The sequence below is a fragment of the Netta rufina genome, assembly GCF_964035555.1.
Source record: "Netta rufina genome assembly, chromosome: 19".
Classification (NCBI taxonomy): Eukaryota; Metazoa; Chordata; class Aves; order Anseriformes; family Anatidae; genus Netta; species Netta rufina.
Genome location: NC_140143.1, coordinates 2722297 through 2745696, shown reverse-complemented (window position 1 = coordinate 2745696; position 23400 = coordinate 2722297). Strand labels below are relative to the sequence as shown.

Sequence of the window (23400 nt, the reverse complement as noted above, 5' to 3'; positions counted from 1 at the left end):
AAACTGGTGCTGAGGCCAGTTGGAGCTGACCTACTGATCCGGTTTTTGAATCTATGTGCAAGAACAGACGTTGCTGGCTCCTGTGTCATGAAATTATATAAACCTTTTGATGGTTTCAAGAGAAGGACATGAAAGGTCTTGCTCATCAAGCCTTTACCCAAACATCATGCATCCTCTGACCTTCACCCATGTCATCGCTCGGAGTTTGCTTGTGCTTAACCCCCTCCTGGCACAACCTCATGGCCACTCTGAGGTTGGAAGAACCCTGATTGTAAGACCTAGACCCTGCACCAAAGGGTCTTGTACCAAATGTAAAAAATTGGGGTGCAGAGAAACAACAAAACAATGGACAGAACATATTGGTGGCACTTATTAAGCAGACCGGCTTGTCTGCAGATCGGGCTGGATGGATTCTAACATGGTATTTGGGGAGTGGGAAAGGGCCACACAGAAGATATGTGTGTGCCATGTGCATAAAGCAGTTTCAATGCACTTTGTTTAATTACAGAAACCAGGAAAGATGCACTGAGTCCTTGTGAGTTACCTGCTGGCACTTACGTCAGTCAGGGTGATAGAAGGATGAGAGCTGAGTCGTGTCTGACTCCACAGCCACTCACCAAAGTTTTCTGGGAGCTTTGCTTCTGGTAGTTTTTCCTTTTCAGTTTTAGGTGCTGACCCTGAGCAAAATGCTGCCATTTACCACGCTGTTGTTTGCGAGCAGCCCTTGCAGAAGTGCTCGCCAAGGTCAGGGAAGAGCTTGCAATCTAGTGCTGCTTCTCCTTGCAAGGTGGATTAACGCTCCTTATCTTGTCCTCACTCTGGAGAACATCCCATTTCCCTGGCTAGGATTAGGGGATCACACTTACCCTGGTAACAGATTATCTCGCTGGAGGCTTTCACAAATTGGCTCGCTGCACTCCTTGTAGCAGAGGTACGGGCTGGGTTGCTGATCTTTGTGTCTCCGAGGTACACACCAGGGTCTTTAAAGTCTTTGGAGAGTCTTCAGCTGAGAACCACGAGACCTGCACCACGGAGAGCAAAGGGGTTAAAACTGGAAAGGGGGGAGAAAACTTTTGCCTTCCCTTTAACTTTAGGCACAGCCCTAATTGTAATTCCTCTGTAATTAACCTAAAGACCAAAGAATGTTCTGACCTGAGAGATCAGAATGAGAACATTGTGAAAGGGACAGTGGGAGCACAGAGAGGCCCTGTCGGAGGGGTGGGCAGGTTCCTGCACAGCCTGCTGCGACCAGGGCAGGGGGCAACTGCTGAGTGAGGCTGGAGGGATAACACCTGGAGATGCAGGCTCACCTGGCCAAGCTCCTGGCACGTCTGTCTGCCTCGTGATCTGGGTGGCTTTGTCCCTTTTCGTGCTAGAGACGACAAGGAGGGGCTCTGAGGAGAAATGGCACAAAACGTTGGTATAATAAATACATTACTGGAGCACGCAAACATCTCATAGATTCATCATCAGTCCAGAAAGAGCTTTTATCCTCCCAGTGCTGCGGGAAGCCGAGTTGAAGGGAGGCCGAGTGACTTCCACAAGAGGCTGGAAATCAGTGGCAGAGCAGGAACTAGACCCATGTCTCTTGATCAGTGCTGCTTCAGATCCAAGGGGTACAGTTTAGGAGTGAAAAAGGCTGTAGTGTGTTGCTGTGGCACGCAGCACATGCCAGGCAAGTCCACATGCCAGGCAAGTTGTAGCTGACATTTCAAAGACCTATTGTTTTTAAAGCGGGTTCCTTCCATCTGCAAAAATGTCCCATTATCTTGTGGGGAGGGAGCAGTGTGTGAGGCGGGGAGGGAGGCCCAGGCTTACATCAGAAATCGCTCGTTCCTGTGGCCGGTTTGTTAGATGTCAGTCCAGACATTGTTTGGATGTCGATCCAGACCACGAATGGTGGCTCTGACCATGACGTGTTTACTTTGCCACCTGCTTTCAGAGACAAGCACATAAGCAAAGGACTGTTTTAAAGGTTTTTGGGTGTGTTTAGCTTGCAGCAGAACTGTGTCACAGATGATGCTCTGAGAGGGAGCTCTCCCCAGCCTGCTTTTACGTTAAAAGCCAGGGAACTGAGGATTCTTTGCAGCGGAAGTATTTACATTCTATTGCAAAACAAACAGTGGTAGTACTTCACAGGCGTTCTTGGAAAAGAAGTCAACAGTAGCTGCTCGCTATCTCATTGCTCTTTCATTCGGTTTGCGTCAGAGACCTTACAAGTCAAGAATCACATCTGCAGCTGCTCGGGCAGTTCACGAACTGCTGAGGCTGCCCAGAGGTTGTGTGAAGTTAACAATGCAAATGAAAGAAGATTTGCATGGAAATCGCAGGAGGCGCAAACCTGTTGCTCTCCCCTCCCTCTCTCTGGAGGACTGATCCCCACTGGGTCTTTTTTTGCGGTGTTTCAGTTGCTGCTTTTTCTCTCTCATTTCTCTGCCCTGCATCTGTTTTCCACTGCGTTTATCCTCGTCCTCACTTGGAGCTGAGAGCCCTCGAAGTCCTTCGAGGTGTGTGCACAGACAGGGCAGGGAGTTTCCATTAAATATCATCAGGATTCGCCTTTACTGGTTAACCTAGGAAGGCTGCTTAGGGTCTTCTTGCCCTGGGCTGAGGTCCAGGCTAATTGCTAACTGAGATGCCATCCCATAACTCAGAAGAAAGGGAGAACGTGGAGCTCAGGTTAAACATGGTTGAACAGCAGGCAGAACACAATTATCCGTGTTAGGATTTAATCAGGGTATCACGGCTTTTTCCAGCTGTCCCTGAGCCCATCCTTAAACAAACACGGACAGGAGCTGGGTGACATACCTGGGATAATCACGCCACCCCGGCTGCGCTGCCTTCCTCATGCTGCTGAGCTCTTTAGCATTGTCTCAGGAGGTGAAATGTTCCCAGCGCTGCCCCATGGGTGTTGGAAACCTTCCTGCTGGGAACCACGCCGAGCGTCTGAAGGGCTGTGCTGCAGCAGGCACGTCTCGCAGATGGGAGCGGGTTCCCTGGCTGGCCTATCTTTAGGATCTGGGCACTTCAGGGCTTTTTTTTTTTTTGCCTTGGCTCTCGGTTGCTCCGCTTTGAGACTTACCAGGCGTTTTCTTCTTCAAAGTAACATATGGAAATGATTTGGGATCTGCTGCTCAAAGCAAACTGGTTCTGCAGCGGGGACCATTTCTCACAGCTGTCTGCCCTGTTGATGGGGGGCAGGACCAAAGCTGGGATCCGTGCACCATCTTCCAGGGTCTGAGCAGGTTTTTAGCCCCCAGCACAGGTGATGATGGGGTTAGAGCACGAAGCTGTTTGCCAGATGGCACGGGTTGTGATCATACCAGCTCCTTGCTCTGCATTGTTCCTCCTTCATGTGGCAAAATTACCGATGTTGACACGGGATTGATTCACACTGCCACGCACCCAGAGGCTCAGGCCACCTGGGCACAGTGTGCATCGCTGTGTGCAAGCACCGTTTCCCTCCTTGCAGGTGGAAAATTGAAGTGTCCCACCAAAAAGCTGTCAAGTCCATACAGACAGACAACGCCAGGGCTTGGCGCAGACACCAGGAGCCCTCAAACAGTCTCTTGTTAAACAGTACGAGATTTTTTTCTGCCTTTTGGCTCCCGATCTATGGATCTTTCTATGAATCACACTGTATCAGCTCAGTGGGACGTGGCGTGCAGCGAGAGACGGCTACTTGCTACGCCTGTTAAAGCTTAAACCAAATTACAAGGAGATATATCCAAAGTACACAGCGTGAACTCTGCCTCTGGCACTGCCAGGGTCTGCAGCGAGCTCCCAGGTTTTTCATCCTCTGGCTGTGATTGCTGCTGGATGCGAATTTGAGGCTGTTGGGACTGATAGCAGTTTCTGCTGGTAGAAGAAACCTTCCAGGATCAGTAAAGCATTTTAATTCCCCGTTTCCCCCACCCCAAGGCAGCGCACAGCAGTGTGCCCGTTGGGCTGTGCCTCTTTGGGTTCTGTTTGTTGGCACCCCATGGGCAGATAAGGATATCACGTTGGGATGGTATCCTCAGGAGAAATCCCTGCTGTTATAGCTGTCGTGCATCGCTCCAGATACCCGCAGGCCTTCTTAACTCTGCTGCCACCGAAGAACCTGTCGGGAACCTCTTTTACTTCTGTGCCCACAGCAGGGGTAGATGATTTCTGTGCTTTTATTTCTCAACTTTCTCTTCCCTGACCTCCCCAATCACTGCCCTGCTGGCAGAGCGCAATCGTTCACGGAGGTATTTCTTCTGGCGTAGTGATGTGTTTTTATTGATTTTTTTTTTTCCTTTCAGATGGATCCAGTGACTCCTCAGCCACTTCAAGCTGCTTTTCGTGTCCCGTTCGCACTGCTCCTTGTGCCCCATGCCATCCTCACTGCTCCACGTGCATCCTTCTCTCCCAGCTGCCTTGGCCTGGACCTCCCTCCCTGTGGCTAACCCGCTGCGCCAGCCTGCTCTCATCGGCCTCCTTGGTGAACGCCGCAAGGCTTTATGCTTGTAGGATCATTCTGAGTCAGTCAGTATCTCTCTGGGGTTTGTGTGATTGCATGGTGGCAAGCAGAGCACAAAGCCTTGATTTTTCCCTTCCCAGTGACCATTCTCAGCTTCTATTGCTGTTGAGCACCACGTTGATAAATGGCACCATAAAAATTATGGTAATAAATTTAGTCTTTGTAAGAACTTCTGGGAAGCTTTGTTAAAAAGCAAACAAGTCTTCCCTCTTGGGATATTTCAGATGCTTTTTACAGAGAAATTTATTGGTCTTTTATGGGACCAGGAATACGTCTTCTCCATGACTTAATGCAGAGTGGAGGTGAGCGAAATGCCTAAGAATGATGAGGTGGCATTATCACTCAGCTGGTGAAGAGAATTGTGACAATCTTGAAGAGGGCTGCTGGTTTTAATAATGAAAATAGTGCTGTTGAATCCCTCCTTGTGAAGCTGAAGCAGAAGTGGCTAACGACATAAGCCAAAGACACAATACTGCATTAAAATGAGTGGACATACTGCTCCAGGTTCTCCAAGGTTATTTATGTAACCGAGTCCTCTTAAGTTACAGGGACCTAAATATCTTTAGGCAACGGATTCCCACACATCCACAGTGTCTGTCCTTTTAACTCTTGTCTTGAGAAGAAATAGGAACTGCTGTTTGAAACCAGTTCTAGGCTTGACATAAATACTGACTCCTGTGGGTGCTGACCAAGGATCAGTTTTGCCCGTGATACGGACCTTTGCCATTTTACTCCAGAATCTGCCCAGAAATATTATACTTCAGGCGGTTTCTTGGTTTAAAAATGACAGCAACCAGGCTGCTAAAATCCACTAAGTCCTGTCTGCAGCTCCCTGCAAGGCCACACTGATGATTTGCAGCCCCTGCCTGGGCCTGGGGAGCCATCTCTCCTCGTCCATTCTCAGACTCTGCTGGTATTTACCCGTCTAGGAAAACGAACGGCTCACCACGAAGAGCCTGTGAGGGTTACCATCACTGAAATCACTGCCATGCTAACCCACGGTGCTTGCCACTGGGGTTTGAACAAGGACTGACTTACACCTTCCTGAAAAGGACATTATAAAGTGGTGTTTTAGATGAAGCTGAATAGAAACATGATTTTATGGAGTTCTTATTCATGTAACTAGAAGGAGCTAGTACGGTTCTGTGAAAGCACAGTCCCCCTCCTCATGGAGGCTCGCTGCCCCGCTCTCTCTGAGCCCTGCAGTGGGATGTTGTGCTGGCAGGCCTCTGTGCTTCAGCAGCCACCGCCTCGGGCAACAGATTGCTCCATGAGAAACTCCAACGCGTGAAATTGTTGGAAATGCAAGTTGTGGGAACAGGGCTGACGGTAATGCAAGTTATTTACTCGGGAACGTTTATTATTTAATTAGGCAGTTAAGGCTGGAGGTTGACTGTAATTCAGAGCAGACCCAATGAAATGGGGTTCTGTTTTCTTTTTATTTTTCTTTTACCTCTTGAACAGCACATGAATATGTACAAACACATGCTTACAAGGAGCATGATTTCGCTTCCAGAGATAAGTCACAGTTGACTCAGTGGAGGAATTGTGCACGGTTAAACACGAGGAACCTCAGGTTGGCATCACAAAGGCTCCTTTTGAAAGCCAGCTCTGTTCCCTTTATTAAACCACGGCATTGCCACCTGAACTCTGGCTCCAGAGCTGGGGGAAGGATGGCAGCAGGGCACGGGGAGGATGGCAGCGGGGTGTGCTGCTGTTTTCCTCCACAAAGGGAACGCTGCGGAACAGGTCTCACGTGTGGGGCTGAGCCTTGTTCCGGATGGGATCCCTTCCAAAAACACCAGGGCTTGTCCAAACAATGAGGAGTGAGATGTGACAGTGACAGACGGCCTGCGAAAAGTGAGGGTAAAAAGGAAAAAGGGAAAAAAAAAAAGAAGTGTGTAGGGGTGACTGCACGTAACTTTTTTCAGTTTCTTTCCAGAAAAATGTTGGTTTTGTTACGGAGCGTTACCAGCTGAGCATGTAATTTGTTATTTGCTTATAGTGTGCTGTACTCTGTGTGACTGATATTAAGGATTCCGTACAATTCGCATTGAGATGGGCTTGATTTTTTTTTTGTAAAATCTCATGTTTTTGGCTTAGTGTCAGAAACTCCTGCACCCTGGCTTCTGATTAACCCCTAACCCTCAGAAGCCTTCGAAGACTGAAGGAACATGAACTCGGGGGCTGGTTGTGGTCTGTCATAACCGTCTCTTAGCCTCAAAACCCGCCCTAAACCCCAAAAACCTAAATTTTCCGTCACACACCTCCCCTGCGAGCTAATGGCGGACAGCTCTGCCCGCAGCCCTCCCTCACCACCCAGTGGGCCCCACCAGGCGGCGCCCGCTCCCCTCAGCACCCCAACCCGGGGCTCCTCTTAAAGCGGCGCTCCCCTTTCCCTCCAACCCTCCCGTAGCCAAACCTCGCCGCGAGCCCGGCCCCTTTAAGGTTACCATGGCGACCGCGCTCGGGGCGAGAGCGAGGCGCATTGACGTCACGGCGGGCGGCGGTTGGCCGGCGCGCTCCGTTTCCGTTGGGAGCCGTCGCTGAGGCCGAGGCCGAGCCGGGGCCGGGGCCGGGGGGCGCTGAGGGCCCGGCGGAGCCGCCCCACGCAGGTGGGAGCCGGGCCCGGGCCCGGGGAGGGCTCGGTGGGAGCCGTGAGGCCTCAGCGAGGCTCGGGGGGAGGCCTCCGGGCCCGGCCCTGCCGCCGGGAGCGGCCCCGGGCCGGCAGCGGAGCGAGGGGGAGCCCCCGCGCGGCGGTGGGGGAGGGCCCGGGGTCGTTATTTGCGTGTTTTGTTTTTATTTTTTTAATTATTTGTCGTTGTCTGAGCGCCTCGGGTGGCTTAATTAGCGCCGGGCTTCGTTAAGCAGCGCGGGGGGCTTCGTTAAGCAGGGCCGGCCCTCGTGGGTTGGCGCGGATTGGCGCTAATTAGCGCCGACCCCCGGTAATTAGGGTTGGAGCGCGTTAATTAGCGCCGCCCTTCGCCCTTCACGGGCTCCGGAGCTGTGTGGGGCCTTGCTGAGGCCCGCAGCGGCCGGCCGGGTGCTGTGTGTGGTGCTGGGCGGCCTGCGTTAGCTGCTCCAAGGGCCTGGCAGCTCCCAAAATCTCACCTTCTGACTCCGTTTTTTTCCTTTCAGAAGCTGATCCTGGGATCAACGGATCTTGCTGTGTGTTCCTGAGCTGTTGTCGTTGTCCCCCCACCAGGTAACTGCCTCTATGTTTCATCAAAAATGCCCTGAGAAATGATTTTCTAATTCTTCATCTAGTGCTTTATGAAAACATGGCCTGAGATTAATGTATTCTATAAATATATATACATAGAAATATATTAAAAATTGTAACAAAAGGAAAAAAAGCCACATTGCTTAAAAACAGTTTTATGAAAGTACTACAGCTGGCGCTGCAATTTTAAAGTCTCCTGAAAACCTGGTATCATAATGGGTCTGCCTAAAGGTGTGCTTCTGATAACTTAGAGTTGAAGAAACGTTTTGGGGATTGCAGTGAAATAGTTACGAGGTGTGGAACAATTTAAACTGGAGAGCAGCATTCTAGGAGAAACGCTTCTAATCGTATAACTTTCATTAACGAACTGCTTTGGCAGTCGGTGAGCTTGCTCTGATTTGACCTTACCGTCTTCCACGTTTCACTTCCTAATGCCTTTAATGCTCGCCTCTCAGATTCCCTGCTTCCACCCACCTATCTCCTGAGCATAATCCCCTTGACCCCGTGTCCAGCTTTCAGCTGGGACAGAGTTAATCTTCATAGTAGCAGCTACGGTGCTGTGTTTGGGAATTAGGAGGAAAGTGATGGTGATAACATGTGGCTGCTTTAGCTGTTGCTGGGCAGTGCTCCTACAAAGCCAGGGGTGTTTCAGCTTCCAGGAGGCTGGGGATGCAGGATGAACAGGGAGGGGACGCAGCCAGGACAGCTGGCCCAGGCTGTCCGGATGTCCCGGACCTTGTGGCGTCATGCTTAGTGATAAAACGGGGACACTTGGCTGGGGGCTGCAGCTCAGGGACAAGCTGGGCATCAGTCAGCTGCTGGTGAGCGTTTGCCTTGTGCATCACTTGTTTTGTTTGTTCTTTTCTGTCCTAGTTTCTTTTTGGTTCTCTCCCCCATCCCAGTGGTGCAGGGCTGTGTGGTGCTTAGTTGGCTGCTGGGTTAAACCACAGCACCCCACACAGGCCATGCAACGCTGCCTGTAAGTGAGCCTTCAATCCTGGAAAATCTTAGATTTTTATCAGCAGAATGTTAAGATGGAAACCTTTCCTGACTACGTGCTCAGAGAGCTGGGGTTACTGAAGCTTTTCCAGCACAAGCAAATGCTCTTCCCGTTCTGCTTGTGTCTACAGAGCATCCAGATTTTTTATTATTTCATCCCACGTGCTAAATAAGTTCCTAACTTTTTCTCTGCCAATTTAACTTTGTCATAAAGATGGATTTACACTCTGATATCAGGAAGATGATAACGCAACATCATTTTCTTTCAGGCAGCACAACGTGCCTGATTACTGAGCAGCAGCATCCTTGTTTCCACTAATTATTTAACCTTCTCTTTCTCTTACTTTCAGCAATGGCAGCTTCTAGCAGCAGCAGCAGTGAGGAGGAGCGTAGCCTTCGGGAATGTGAACTTTACGTCCAAAAACACAACATCCAGCAACTCCTAAAGGATTGCATTGTGCAGTTATGCACCGTGAGACCTGACCGGCCCATGGGATTCCTCAGGGAATACTTTGAAAGATTGGAGAAGGTAAAAATAAGTGTTGTGGGAGAAGGAACAACCTAAACTGACACCATCTCAGTGTGACGTAGCGGCTGAGGCTCAGATCTGGCCTGTGTTCCTGTTGGCTGTTTGGATCTTGAATTGATGCTTTTGGAGAACCAATTTTCTGTAGTTTTTTGTTAGCTGATCGTGGTGTAAAAGCACCTTTGTCATAAAAAAGGACTTAGGGCAAGAAATTAACTGACAAGGATACAGGTGTAATCCCCATCTAGTATTTACTGACAAGCTAATAGGGCGTGAGGTCCTGTCTGTGGTCAGATATCCGTGGTGTGTGACCCTTGTGGATGCTGGCAATAGTCACTGGTTTCTTACATCGAGACTAATTATTTATGTTGATTCAGGTACTGCAGGGAAGCAGTCAGCCAGTTGTAGTTACCCAAGCCCAGCTGAAGTCAAATGGAAGTATTTGGTTTCCAAATTTGTAGGAGACCAAGCCTGTTTCTGCCTTCTGCTGGGAGTTCTGTGTTACTGTCACAGCTTTGTTCCTCTTGTTTTTCCTCAAGGTCTCTTTGGTATTTTTCTTGTTAACATTCTATGATCTTGGGAATGGAAAGTGTTCTGTCCGTTCAGTGCTCATATCTGAAACAATTTAACATTCATTTGAACAGTTCATTGTGTACATCAGTATCTAGCAGATAGGAGAAAAAGCTGCTATGAAAACGTGAGTTTTCTAAGGGCTGCTGCAGAGGAAAGGCTGGGTATAACCAGTGTGTTCGGGACATGTCATCAGTAAATGATGTAGCTGTGACCTTACACAGCAGTCATTTGCAGGTGCTGCTCTAACTGCTTGTTTTGTATGGGAGCTATATCTTTATCTTATTTTTATTCTAGGTAGTTATAACTAATTGCTGGAGTAAAGAAGGCAGATTAATGCTAGAGATCATAACTATGTGCTGTGGAAGTAGTCTTCTAATGGAAGTGTTGGTGGTAGATAGTAGAAAATGATTAAACCCTGCAGTCTCTCCTCCTGGAGCTCGCAGTGTGTTTGAGAAGTGTTTTTTGCTTTTGGACAAGAACTCTGTATAACATCTGACTTTTTTTTGTGGTAACATCTTGTGTGCATTCTCTTTCAAAATCCCAGCAGCAAACCAGGTAGTAATCATGTTCCTAAAAATCCTTTGTCCCCACCTGTTACCAGGCCTATTTTCCACCTCATATTCTTGGGTTTGAGCGTGGATAGATTCTAAAGATTTTTGTATCAATGTTTAAGGTAAAATTTTAAAAAAAAACAAAACAACAAACTCACTTTAAAAACTATCACAGTAAACTGACTGACTGCACTTAGAATAAGCTGTAAACCAATCCATGTGTAGGGATATAAAATAGGAATATTTAGGTTCTTTTCTATAGCAGGCTGACATTCAACATATTTAGTTTTAAAGGGAACTTAATTTGCCTTTGCGTTCAGGGCTAGGCTTGTCATCCTGGTAGTCACGTGTATTTTGGAGTTGAATAACTCTTGATGTTTTTGTTCTGGTGCAAATAGCCTGTCTGTGTACTCTGTCAGCCTACAAGGAAGCTGAAAGTAAAACTGGTTAGGTAATGTTTATCGCCCTCAAATTACTCTTTCAATTTTGTTCAGTCTTCTGTTATGAGTAGTGTTGGCGTGGGTTATACATCCCAACTAGTACAGCTGTAGTATGGTGAAAACCATAGCTTTTTTCTTCCAAATTTACTGAATTTAAAACTTGCTACAGATCTGTTGATGTGATTTCACCATTCAGTGTAATGGATCAGTCTCAGTTTGACCAGGTAACGTTGGACCTTAATAGCTATCAGGTAACAGAGCAGTGGGTGTCCTGCGCTACGTTAACAAGCTCCTCTGACGCCCCTGTCTGGAAAGCACCAATGCTAAGTACTGTTATTAACCAGCTCTAACCTGGCTGAGCAAAAACATGTGGAACAATCTATTTTACTTCCCACGAGTAACGTCTGTTACATCTTTAGTAACACAGAGCAACTTTTCAATATCCCTCTTTAAATCTGCTAATCTGTTACACTGAATGAAAGCAAGGCTGAGATGCAGCGTGATTAAGTTTTTATTAAGAGTGACTTTTGAATGAACCTGATTCAAAACCGAAGCTGGGTTTCTATTTTCTCCCTAGTTATCCTGACAAGTCATCTCTTCGCAGCTGATTCATTGACGTGTTAGTGCAATACATTGAAGACGTTTAAACATGCTTTTGAATTTGTGTTCTACAACATTAAAATTACTGCCTCTGAAGCAGTTAGAGCTACGATAGGAATTTGCATGTCCTCTTCGGTTAGGAAAGCTTTCCCATGAATTTGATTACTGCACGGAGATGAAATGGCACCCAATCAATTTGTGGGGTACCAAGGCTTCTGCTGCTGTGCGAGCATGTCTGATAACAGCAGCGCGTGCTAAAAGCTGCCCGGTGCTGGGTGTGCTTTGTCATCTGGTTTGAGCTGTGGAAATGTAGCAGACTGTTACTGTCCCGTGGACTTATTTTGTGTATGTGGGACTGGATAGAAAACTGAATTTATAAAGCTAGTGATTGATGTCTGGGCACTATACCTGCTCCTCTCACCTCCCTGTCTCCACAAACTCATACCTAAATGTCTAGCAGAAATTTTAACGCTGCATTTTTTTGTAACTTGAGTTCTTCCAAATATGTGGATAGATAGTATAAATTAAATACAAATTAACCAGAAGGAAACAACTGTTCTGGAGTAATAACAATTACCAGATACCAGGGTACACAGTGCAGAACTTAGTTCTGAAATCATGGTCGTCTTCAGTAGCTGATAGAATTCAAATGTGATTATGTGAGGCTCATTACATTAATATTTCTTACTTGCAACTAATAATTTAAATGGGCTTAACAATAGCTATTTCTTATCTGTCAGGAAAAAAATTAAGCTTACAGTTAGTGGTCACTGATGATGAAAACTTTGTCTGGACTGCTCTGTTAGTTGAAAGCTCAATATTTGGATGCAATGTGTAGGCTAAAGTTAGTACTAAAACTTTTTTTAAATCCCAGTGATGGTTGTACTAATCAGTATGGAGCAAAATTCATGCCTTTCTCCAGTAAATGTTTTATTTCTAGTAGTTTCTAAACTTGAACAAACACGTTCAAACACGTTTTCTCATGCAAATGAGACTGGTTGTATTCTAGGGTATCAGAGAATAACAGCTGTCGCTCCTTTCTGTCAGGGCCTGGTGTGATTTATCTCGGATCCAGTGGTGTAATACGTGTGGTTTGGTGTCAGGAATGCTACAAGGTGTATTTTAAAAACATGAATGCATGGAAAGCTGCTGTTAGGAAAGCAGTGAGTTTCTAGCGTGTCCCTATGTGGCACGGAGTTGTCCTGCAATGCATAACGCAAACATGGTGATTTGTCTCATTTTGGGGTGAGCTTCCTCTTGATATGCGTTTAAATAGACTGTCTAGAATAGCTGATATACTTTAATACTTCTCTACCTGTAACCTTTCTATGTCCATGTCCTACCTTAACAGACTTAACGTGATGTTAAAGCTCAGCTCAGGCAGAGTTACTAGTTGTATTTTATCTCATGGTGCAGTTCCTCAAGCAGGCCATGGTGCTGGCGAGCCTCTCGTTGTGATGTACAGCTCCCTGGCTTGATGCTACCGAAGTGCTTCTGTCCCTGAAAGTTACAGGATTTCAGTGTTTGTGTGTTTTCTGTGATGCTGGAAGAGATCCAGCAGCTGACGTTCACTCACTGTAAAAGTGCCGAGGCTTTAAATACATCTTGCCCCCATGGCTTTGAAATGTAGCACTATTTTAATGGACAGAAAGCAGGAAGTGAAGTCCAGTTTGACAGATCGGTGCTCTTGGGCTATCCGAGAGGTATAAAATGTAAACTCCCTGTAATGGTTATCTGACGTCTCTTTCCTCAAAGTGGTGGTGTTATACTGGTTTTAAATAGCTGCTGTGTACCTCCGGGGAGGAGTGTGGCAGCCAAGCTGCCCAACAGGGCTGGGGACAGCCTTATCAAGGACACCAGGACAAACCCAGCTCTTACGCGCCTCGAGTTCTTGCAGAACAGATGACTCCTTGTTCTTTTAAGGCATTTCCCAAAACTGTTTCCTTAAAGCAGGGAGAAAGTCATTTGAGCTGCTATGACTCAAATGCTTTGGCTTTGAGGTTGGCTTTTTTTTTTTTTTTAAAGGCAGATCTTACGTACCAGAAGATTCACCTTGCTAAAAGAATCGAGTCTTTGTGCGTCAGGTTAGCTAGACTTCATTTGACTGGAAGTGTGCTGGCTTTCTGCAAAATTACTATGACACAGCACAAAAGGTAACTGAGGGAAATAAGGAAAAGGTCTGTACAAAGTTTACAGATCTGCAGTTTGAGGTGGAGGGGGGCAAAAAATACTGTTTGGCCTTTAGCATCCTTCTTCCACCTCTTCTGTAAGCAGTGTTGATATTTTTCTCCAAAAATAAATGATGTTACCAAGTGTTGAGTTGGTCCATGACTTCACCTTATTTCAGAAGGTTCTTGTGTAACATGTATTTATGAGGAGTCCTCCTTTTGCCTTTCAAAGGAAAAAAGGCTCAATACCTTGCAGCAGAGGGAAGGAGCTCCTGGGTTTGTTATTGGGAATGTGTCTTTATCGTTTGCAGATTTTTCATTGTCTGTTGAATGCACTAGTGGAAAGTAGAATCAAGTTTATACCTCTTAATTTATCAAACCAGTAGTGTCATTTATTAAAATAAACACCATTGTGAGATGAACGTTATGAAAGGCATATCTTCTATCTCCTTGGAAAAGGGCTTTGATCTTGCTTACTCTAATCTCCTTGCTTGCCTTAAGTAAGAGTACACAGGAAGCTCCCTTGCACTGGCAGACTAAATTGGAATGTGATATCTAACTGCTTTTTTGCTGTACTGGATTAAGTGACACAGATATCTCTTCCTTCCTGTTCAGGAGGAAACAAAACAGTTGTTGAACCAACAGAAGTCTGGTTCACGCTCAGACTCACGGGAGGATGAAATCTCTCCTCCTCCTCCTGTGAACCCTGTGGTTAAGGGTCGAAGACGACGTGGGGCCATCAGTGCAGAAGTCTACACAGAAGAGGATGCTGCGTCTTATGTTAGAAAGGTGCTCTATTTTTTTTTTAAATGTTGCCAGGAACTGGAACTGCAATCTAAGAGTTTACCTAAGACCACTTACTACCCAGTGTGTTAAGTCACACTAAGCTCCTGTGGTCTGTTAAATCATGTAATGGCTGTAAAAAGCAGACCTGTGGCTCTGTCACTGGAGGTTAGGATAAACTGGCATTCAGTTAAACCATTTGTGTGGAACTTTGACCTGTTCCCTTTGAAGTAATGTGTTTATATATTTATACATACTTTTAATATACACACCCAGTGCTTCCAGTTATCCAGCAGCTGCAACAATATTAAGTTTAGCCTAGTGGCAGAGCAGATTCCCTGCTATTCATAGGGAAACAGGTTGAACAGACACTTGCACTCTTGCAGGAGAAACTACAATGTTAGCATGGATTGATGTTTTTACAGTTCAAGGTTGTATTTACCTTCTGAATAAACTGGCTGTAAATGTTGACTGTATTTATTTATTAGTTCTATAGTGCTTGAAAGAATCTGGAGAAACGTGGTCAGAGTTTTGTAGCAATTTGATTAATTTATTTATCCTGGGGAATACAAATTTTTTTTCTTTAGGAATTTAAACAGTAACTTTTTCTGATTATGTCCTAGGTTATTCCAAAAGATTATAAGACTATGGCTGCATTGGCAAAAGCTATTGAGAAGAATGTGCTGTTTGCCCATCTTGATGACAACGAGAGGAGGTAGGAATAAATCTTTGTAGAAGTCTTAAAGTATCTTAAAGTGCAGATTTCTGAAGAGCTAAATGTTTCGTAACGTACAAAGCTGCCCAGTCTCTTTATAAGTCAGTGTAACAGCACAGAAATTACAGGGAAAGTAGTGGCTGGTTGGAGATGTATGAATGTATGCACAGAATCACAGATTAGTTGGGGTGGCAGATTTTTTTTTTTTTTTTTATAAGATCAGCTAGTTCTAACCTGTCTGTGGTGGGCAGGGACATCTTCCACTAGATTAGGTTGCTGCACATGCTGCAGTTGTCAAAGCAGTTGTCTAATCCCGGTATCCCTCTTTCAGTGACATCTTTGATGCTATGTTCCCCGTCACTTACATTGCAGGCGAGACCGTCATACAGCAAGGCAAGTGGCAATGCTTACGTTGATAAATAAGATGGAGGTGATGAGCAGGCTCTCATCTGGTGATGGTGTTTGCATGTTTCTTTGGAAATAAAAACTGCCTGGATGCAGTGAGTCTTGCTATACCTGGAGCACAGCTCATGCTGTAAAGTAAGGAGTGGAGCCATTGCGGGAATATGCATATGTTATTTACTGTGAATTGATGGCTCTGTAGAACACATTACGACAGTTTTTGGATCCAGTATGCCTTTCCAGTGTTCCTGGAAGTGCTGCTGATATACTGCATACCAGTAGATGTCCTCTTTCACAGAACTAAGAGGAGTGTGAAATCAGCAAAATGTGAAATTTCACCCTGCAAACTGTGTAAAATTGGTCTCTGCCAATGTCATTACATTCTACACATCAAAGCTGGCAGAGGTGCCAATTCTGTAAAAACAGGAGTACTTGCCTGGTTTTACTTCTTTAGTGTTTATTTTTCATTCTTTTTTTGTTTTTTATCTTTAGGTGATGAAGGTGATAACTTCTATGTTGTTGATCAAGGAGAAATGGATGTAAGCATTACTGGTAGTCTATTAATGATGTGTGATATTTGTAGGCCTCTCTTACAGGTCCTTACTTTGGCAGCTTTTCTCTTAAGAAATTCTTGTTGTAGAAGCTTTTGCTTTGGAGCTGTTTTACTCCTTAGTGACAGCTCAGTCTGTACAGACCGAGTTGTGTTGAACTTCAAAACAAAGGATTCAGATGCTAACAGAATACTGATACTTTATAGGTGTAGGGAGAAGTCAAATTAAGGTGTGGGACAGACTATAAAAATGACCAGCCTTTTTATTTTCCAGTCCAAACCATCCACAATTTTCTGTGACAGCCTTTTCTAAGACCTTTTGAGTTCTCTGTGTTTCATAGAGATCTTAAGATTTTATTTCCTACCCAAAGGTCTCTGGAGTTCACATGTGTAGTCTCTGTGCACGTGATACAGAGAACAGTCCCTTTGTCAATGAAAATTCAACTTCTGGCTGGCTTTGGGGTTGTCTCTAAAGCATTGATGAAACCCCAAAATGGTCCCCTTTCACTGTACAGATGTGAGAATTTCCCTTCATCACGAAGGAAATGCAGGGTAACGAAAGCTTCATGCTGTCTTCAACTGGCTTGCAAGACGCTGTGAGCTTTGGCTTAGCGCCGTGCACTGCCTTCCAGGTGTATGTGAACAACGAGTGGGCAACCAGTGTCGGTGAGGGTGGAAGCTTTGGAGAACTTGCCCTTATATATGGAACTCCTCGTGCCGCAACCGTCAAAGCGAAGACGAATGTGAAGTTATGGGGCATTGACAGAGATAGCTACAGAAGGATCCTGATGGCAAGTATTTTTCTAGCTGAAATACAGCTCGTGCAATTAGCTCAAGGAGCTGTGTGCTAACCTGGAGTTATGCTTTTGGTTTAACTGTTTGGTCAACTTCTGCTGGTCACCTGACTTTTTATCTGCTTGCCTTTTGCTGGGGTTGTTTATTCAAAATCCTGCTATCGTGTGCAATCAGAAAGCTTATCGCTTCTCATGGGCATACGGGAATGGGGCAGGGGATGGCCTTGCATTAGGGAATGAAACATTTCCAGCACTATGAATGCAATGTAGTTCCCTGGACTGAAATTGTAACACCTCTTGGTTAAATTGTCAGTTGTTTAGATTCTGCTCTGTATTATAGCCATCCATTTGTAGATTGTGTGTGTGAGAATGACAGCTGTAGAAAAACTTGAGTGGGTGTTGTGAATCTTTGTAAGGTTATACAATAATACATTTTAGCAATGTCAAGACCATGATAAATAAGGCTGCTGAACTTTCTGAAATATTACTGAAATAATGAAATTTGAAAACACCTGGTTTTGTGGGGCTTGGGATGTGTGTGACAGGATGCACAACGTCTGGTTAAGCTGTATATTTTTTTCATTGAAGTTTAGTAGAGACCTCATATCAAACGAGATGTAGACAAAAAAAAACTTAATTTTTTTTTTTTTTTTTCCCCTGTAGGGGAGTACTTTGAGAAAGAGAAAGATGTATGAGGAATTCCTTAGTAAAGTGTCTATACTGGGTAAGTAAGAAGATGTTGTTCTGAAGTGGAATAAATTGCCATATTGCAATTAAGGTGTTAAGTACCATTATGACTATTGACTATTGTGGTAATCCATGAAGCAGACTGTAAAGGCTGTATTGCTTTTTTCTGTATCATTCCAAAGTAATTCCAATTGAAATCTTTATCTGATGCACAAATGTAGCTGTTTGTAGGCCGTCTAAAAGGACAGATAAAAAAAAGTATAGCTTGTACCTCAAAAAGGCAAGTTATTAACGAGCTATTAACTTTCTAGAATCTCTGGACAAGTGGGAGCGCCTAACTGTAGCTGATGCGTTAGAACCGGTACAGTTTGAGGATGGGCAAAAGATTGTGGTCCAGGGAGAGCCAGGAGATGAATTCTTCATCATCTTGGAGGTAAGCAAGGCCGAAAGTCCTAAATGTTTGTTAATATTTTTAACATTGCTTATTCTGTCCCTAAATAGACATTTGGAGAAAAACAAAATGCAGGAATGTACTTTTTGAGAATTCCTTGTGAGATGCAATCTTGCTGGACATGCAGAAGCTTATATTTAGCTTGACTATTTTTACAAGTGGTACTTCCAGGAAAAAAAAAATCTGGCTTAACCCAGTTTGTCCTGTTTAGGAGAGAGGAGACCCATTCTAGATAGCTGGTAATATCTTGCTAGTGGTATCATTGCCTTCTCTTTTTGCTATTTTTACTGTAATATTCTTACTGATACAAGAAAAACGGGAAGAAATCAGTGCTGTGGTAAGTAAATACCCAAGATGTTTTAAGCTTAAAGAAGAGAGAGGACCAGCTGTTACTATGGAGCAGTCTGGTGAACTATGCATGAACTGTGAAGTGGTTTTTAAAGACTGAGATATCAGAACAGTTATTTCTGCAAAGCAACTCATTCCTTCTGGAATTCGATGTTTCAAGTGGTATCAGAAATTCCAATTGCTTAATTGCTGTGATTTATTAAAGGGCACAGCTGCAGTGTTACAGCGTCGATCAGAAAACGAAGAATTTGTTGAAGTGGGCAGACTGGCACCTTCTGATTATTTTGGTGAGTTCTGTCATGACAGCTGTGATTACATAACCCCCGTCAGAGTTTTACCTGTGCTGTGTGGATGATAGTAATGGGATGGATTTGTTTAAACGCTGTTTTGGCTAATTCGCTTGCTTCACTCAATGTCAGGTGCGTATCAGTCACTTGGCATTGGAGTGTGCATGCACCTTACAGAGAAGCAGTTGTGGGTTACTGTGATTCTGAACGGACTGGTGGTCATTGGGTCTGAACTCCCTACTCCAAGCAGGGTTAACTTTGAAATTGCATGTTATTGCTCAGGGCTCTGTCCAGTTGAGTTTCTTGTGTGTTCAGGGATGGAGATCCCACAGCCTCTCTGAGCAATCCCTTTCACTGTTTAACCAGCTTCTATTTAATGTTTAAACACTTCCCTCTGTCAAAAAAAAACAAAAACAAAAACAAAAAAAATAACAACAAACAAAACCACCACAACAACAATTTCCTCAAGTTTAAGGTACATCCTCTCATTGTTTTTTGAATTGTCCTCTTGCAAAAGCCTTCTGGCTGTCCTTTCAGTTTTCCAGCTCTGTAGATGATGTAACCAGCAAATACTCTGTTGCAAGACCTGAAGTGGGATGAGCTCAGGAGTGCAGTAATGGTGCTGGCTCAGGCCAAAGGTCTGCTGAAAGATCTGCTTAGGTCTTGGTAACTAGTACCAGATGTTTGTTCTACATTTGTCAAGCTTCAGTCTCTTCTAAGTTTTCCCCTGATGTATATCTCTGAGTTTCCTACTACTGCACTAAATGTTACCATTGTGTTCAGGTGCTGCAGATCTGTCCCCAAGGACTTTACTCTCCTTTAGAACCTGCTTACTCTTTTGCAAGCTTCTGTTTTGGAGGCTAGTGAGTTTGAGGTTTTAATTGGGCACAGAGGAAGAGTTTTTTCACCTTCCTTTTGAACATCCCTTCTGATAATGCAGGCAAATTTATTCTCTGAGGAACACTGAGTTCTTTCCTCAGTCCTGAATATGAAGGCAACCAGTCTAACTGCTTAAAAACAAACCGACCTGAAAGTTGTTGTGGGCTTTTTCATGCTGCTGCTGGGATTGTTGAGCATAGCTGTTACCACCAAAGGGAACAACAGCATGAAGAAAACTTAATTTCAAAACACGTTAGTGGTTGTAACAGGTATTTGAAACAAAGCTTTTGGCGTGTTTGTGCACAGCTTATGAAATGGGAATCCCAGGCTTGGGATGCTCATTTTGTACCACTCAATGGCAAGGTCACGTTCTTGATTTTTGGCTAGCTAAATGTCAAAAGCTTCTGTCTTGTGCATTAACAGTCTTACATCAATACTGCAGTCTTGTCCTTTGTGTCTGAGGAGTTTGGGTTGAACAGTAGCATACCTTACATAGTAGAAAAACAAGTACTGGGTTAGGAAAATTACATAGTTAACTGAGGTGTGAGCCTTTTTCAAATAGAAACTTGAAAGTTTTCTAGGTTGTCTTCAGAGACTTGAATGCAGACAGACTGGTAAATAAAAAAAACACTTCAGTCTGCTCATAAAGCTTTTTTTTTCTTAATCTGGCTTCACAATTGCTTCCAACGTAACTATACAGACACTTGTTCTGATCAGCGTTAAAACCCGAATTAACTTCGGTTCAATTCCTGCAGCAGCTTGAAATACAACATGGTAATTTCTCTGTTTCTTTGCACCTCAATTTTTAATGCTGTTCACACTTTCCTGTTGCTCTAGGTGAAATAGCTTTGTTGATGAACCGTCCCCGTGCTGCCACAGTTGTTGCTCGTGGCCTGTTGAAATGTGTAAAGCTCGATCGACCCCGATTTGAACGTGTCCTGGGTCCGTGCTCGGATATTCTCAAGCGAAACATCCAGCAGTACAACAGTTTTGTATCGCTGTCTGTCTGAAACCTTCCTCCCTATCAGAAACATGCTTCACGAATGCACACTGCTTTCTTACCCTTGTGCAGAGCCACATTGCCACTGGCATTTGCAGCTTCCTGTCTGTTTAAAAAAAAAAAAAAGGTTAAATTGCTTTTCATGGCACTACTTTTAATTTAGAGCATATTAGTTTTGTGCTCTCTGTCCCATTAAATAAATAGAAAAAGTTCTATGGAGATGTTTGCTGTTACGGCTTCTTTCTGTGCAACTGCGTCCAACTTGGGCAAATGCAGCAAATGCAGCCTTGCTTTTCTGAAGAAGAGGTCTCCAGGCACCATGCCAATTGCCATAGAGTAAGGAGGTAACTGGGAAGAGTGGGGTGGAAATCTAAAGGTGTTTCTCAAGCTGTTGGACAGACTTTAAGGCTGTGGTCATAATCTGCTGTATTTCTTTTCAAATGAGAACTGCCCTTGTAATTGAGCTTCTTGGGGCTTGGGGTTTTCTTTTTTAATTTTCTGGGTACTGTAATCCTGGGGTCAATTGTGAGGCATCAGCTGCTAAGAAAGCCACAGTTGGAATTTAACAGTATACTTGTTCCTGTGTCTGCTGGTTTAAGGTTGCTTAGTTATGTTTTTGTCAAGTGTAAATCAAAGCTTTCAAGGTTAATAGTTCCGGTGAACTACTGCAGTTGTTACTTAATTTGCTGACTTGCCGCAACTGATTATTTCTCTTGTTTTCTCTTTGATAGATTTGCCACTCGGAACTTCCTGTTCAAAGTGGCAAGAACCAAATATTGCATTAAATGCCTAACTTTGGTCTCGAGTACGTAGATCGATGTAAGAATGGTGCAGCTCTCTAGCTGATATTAATGTTCAAGTCCTAGATTGGTGCAGAAATTGGAAGCAAGCGTTTTATTTCCCCTGTGACTCTTGCTTGCTTTGTATTCCTCAGTTGACTTTTTTTTTTTTTTTTAAATGATCGTTAGTTCAGGTGACCCTTTGAAACCAGGGAAATTTTAAACTTTGAGCATTTATGGCCAGCATTAATTGCAGGGGGTGAGATTGCTGGTTCATACAGATGCCATTATACTTGGTGGAGAATGTGAGGCAGAAAAAGTGAATGTTTTAACTTTCCTGCAGCGCTCAGTTATTTTAAGTATGTTTGTTTTTAAATTCATAATTTTAAAAAAGACTGATCATGAATCTAATTTAAATACAAAAGGTGCATTCTTTTTCCTTGCTTATCCAATTTCCATGACACAGATTTCATACTTTTTCTTTTTTTTTCCCAAGTTCAATATGTTGCGGAGTCTTAAATGTATTTCAGTATTTACCAGCTTTGTGTTACATTACTCTGTGCGCACCAGTACTTCCCGAAAGTTTTTACTGAATTCCACGGTTCGATAATGGTAGGCAATTTTTAAAGTTTCCTTTAAACTGTAATTTATATAAAAGTAGTGTAGGTTTGTATTTGGGAGTGACAGCAAGCAGTTTTGCATTTGTTGTGCAACTACTCTTAATGATGGAGCCCTCATTTTATTTCCTTTCCAAGATGATACGAATGCAAATTCAACAGACTTCCTCCCAGGCCTGTCAAAAACAGTCTGTTAATTGATGCTAAATAATTCCGAGGGTATTGTGCTTTTACAAAAGGTTTCGTGGTATTTCCAAACATGAAATTCCAAGAGTGGGATTTAAATGCTTGTGGTTTGAGTTCTCTTTTCAGAAGATATTGAGTAGACGATTTCTGCCAGAGCCCTTAAGGAGTAAGCAAATGCTACTTTTTTTTTTTTTTTGTTAAAACTGTTCCCTTCAGTTTTGACTCTATCCAGGTTTCTCCTTCATGTGTTCTTCACGTTACTTTAAAGCACCAAAAACTGTGTAAACTAGTTAGAGCTCCACAAAAAAATGCACATTTTTTTATATAAGGCTTTCTAATCAAATTTCACTACTGCATCTTTTTAGCTTGCTGTTTACTCCCTTTTGTAGTTTTACCTACAAGATTTTAAGAAAAATCAGCTAAGTCTGAGTTAAATATTATTCACAGTTATAGCTTTACCTTTGTGTGCAATTTAAATATGTTTGAAACCACAATTGGCATAGTTTTGCCTTAGCTAACATTCAGGGCTTTAGAAGTAATTTTTTGCTAGTCCACCTTTAGCGAATTTATGAAGTCTATTGCCCTAGAAAGCTATAGTCAACCAGAGGACCATTTTTGTATTGTTACCTGACTATATAAGTCTGATTTACTGTATGTGCTAATATATTATATTCCTTTTGTTATAGATTGTCCTAATGGCAGGTAAAGCAATAAAATGATTTAAATTCTTAAACGCAATCAGTCTCTTTTTTTCCACCCCCCATCCCTGTATTATGTTTTCCTTCAGCATTAGAGGATGCCTTAATGATGAGCTGGTGGAAATGGAGAAACTTAAGGGATTAGCTTGCTGTTAGCTCTCGAGGATGGAGTTCAAATCCTAGCTTACAGCACAACTGAATCATCCCCTCTGGAGCCTGTGGCGCTTGCTATCCCCGAGCCACGCTGTGCCTCTGACCCAGGAACTTCTCCAGAGTTCTGTGATTTGCTTTTGAAACAAACACTGCTTAGAGGTACTGGCGGCTTGCTTGAGTGTCTCTCAAGTCACTTCTGCTGTTATGATCTCTTGTAAAGGCAGCTCATTCCTGGCACAGCCACTGTTGCTGGAGCTCCTAAACTTCTGTAAGTTGTCTGCTCCCATCTCTGCATGCCCTTAGGGAACGTTTTGAACTCTATCACACTTTCAAGAAGCAGTAAGGAGCTACCATGTAAGGGAAAACACAAGGAGAAAGAAACCTTGTAACCCGTTAGCATAACAGCCATTAAAATATCCATCTGCTTGGTTCCTTCATCTTAGCCTTCCTTTCTCCCCTTCCCTTGATTTAAAAAAAAAAAAAAAAA

The 23400-nt window shown here is 43.9% G+C and overlaps 1 protein-coding gene across 1 annotated transcript; it reads left to right on the top strand.

The window, feature by feature from the left end:
* The first annotated feature begins 7001 nt into the window (after positions 1-7001).
* PRKAR1A (protein kinase cAMP-dependent type I regulatory subunit alpha) lies at positions 7002-22800 on the top strand. Its single transcript, XM_084298521.1, has 12 exons — positions 7002-7119; positions 7643-7709; positions 9077-9255; positions 14200-14373; positions 14991-15082; positions 15414-15475; positions 15977-16023; positions 16667-16825; positions 17492-17552; positions 17827-17948; positions 18520-18601; positions 20318-22800. Exons 3-12 carry the CDS (start codon positions 9079-9081, stop codon positions 20488-20490), a joined length of 1149 nt encoding a protein of 382 aa, XP_084154647.1. The 5' UTR covers positions 7002-7119; positions 7643-7709; positions 9077-9078; the 3' UTR covers positions 20491-22800.
* The last annotated feature ends 600 nt before the right edge of the window (positions 22801-23400 follow it).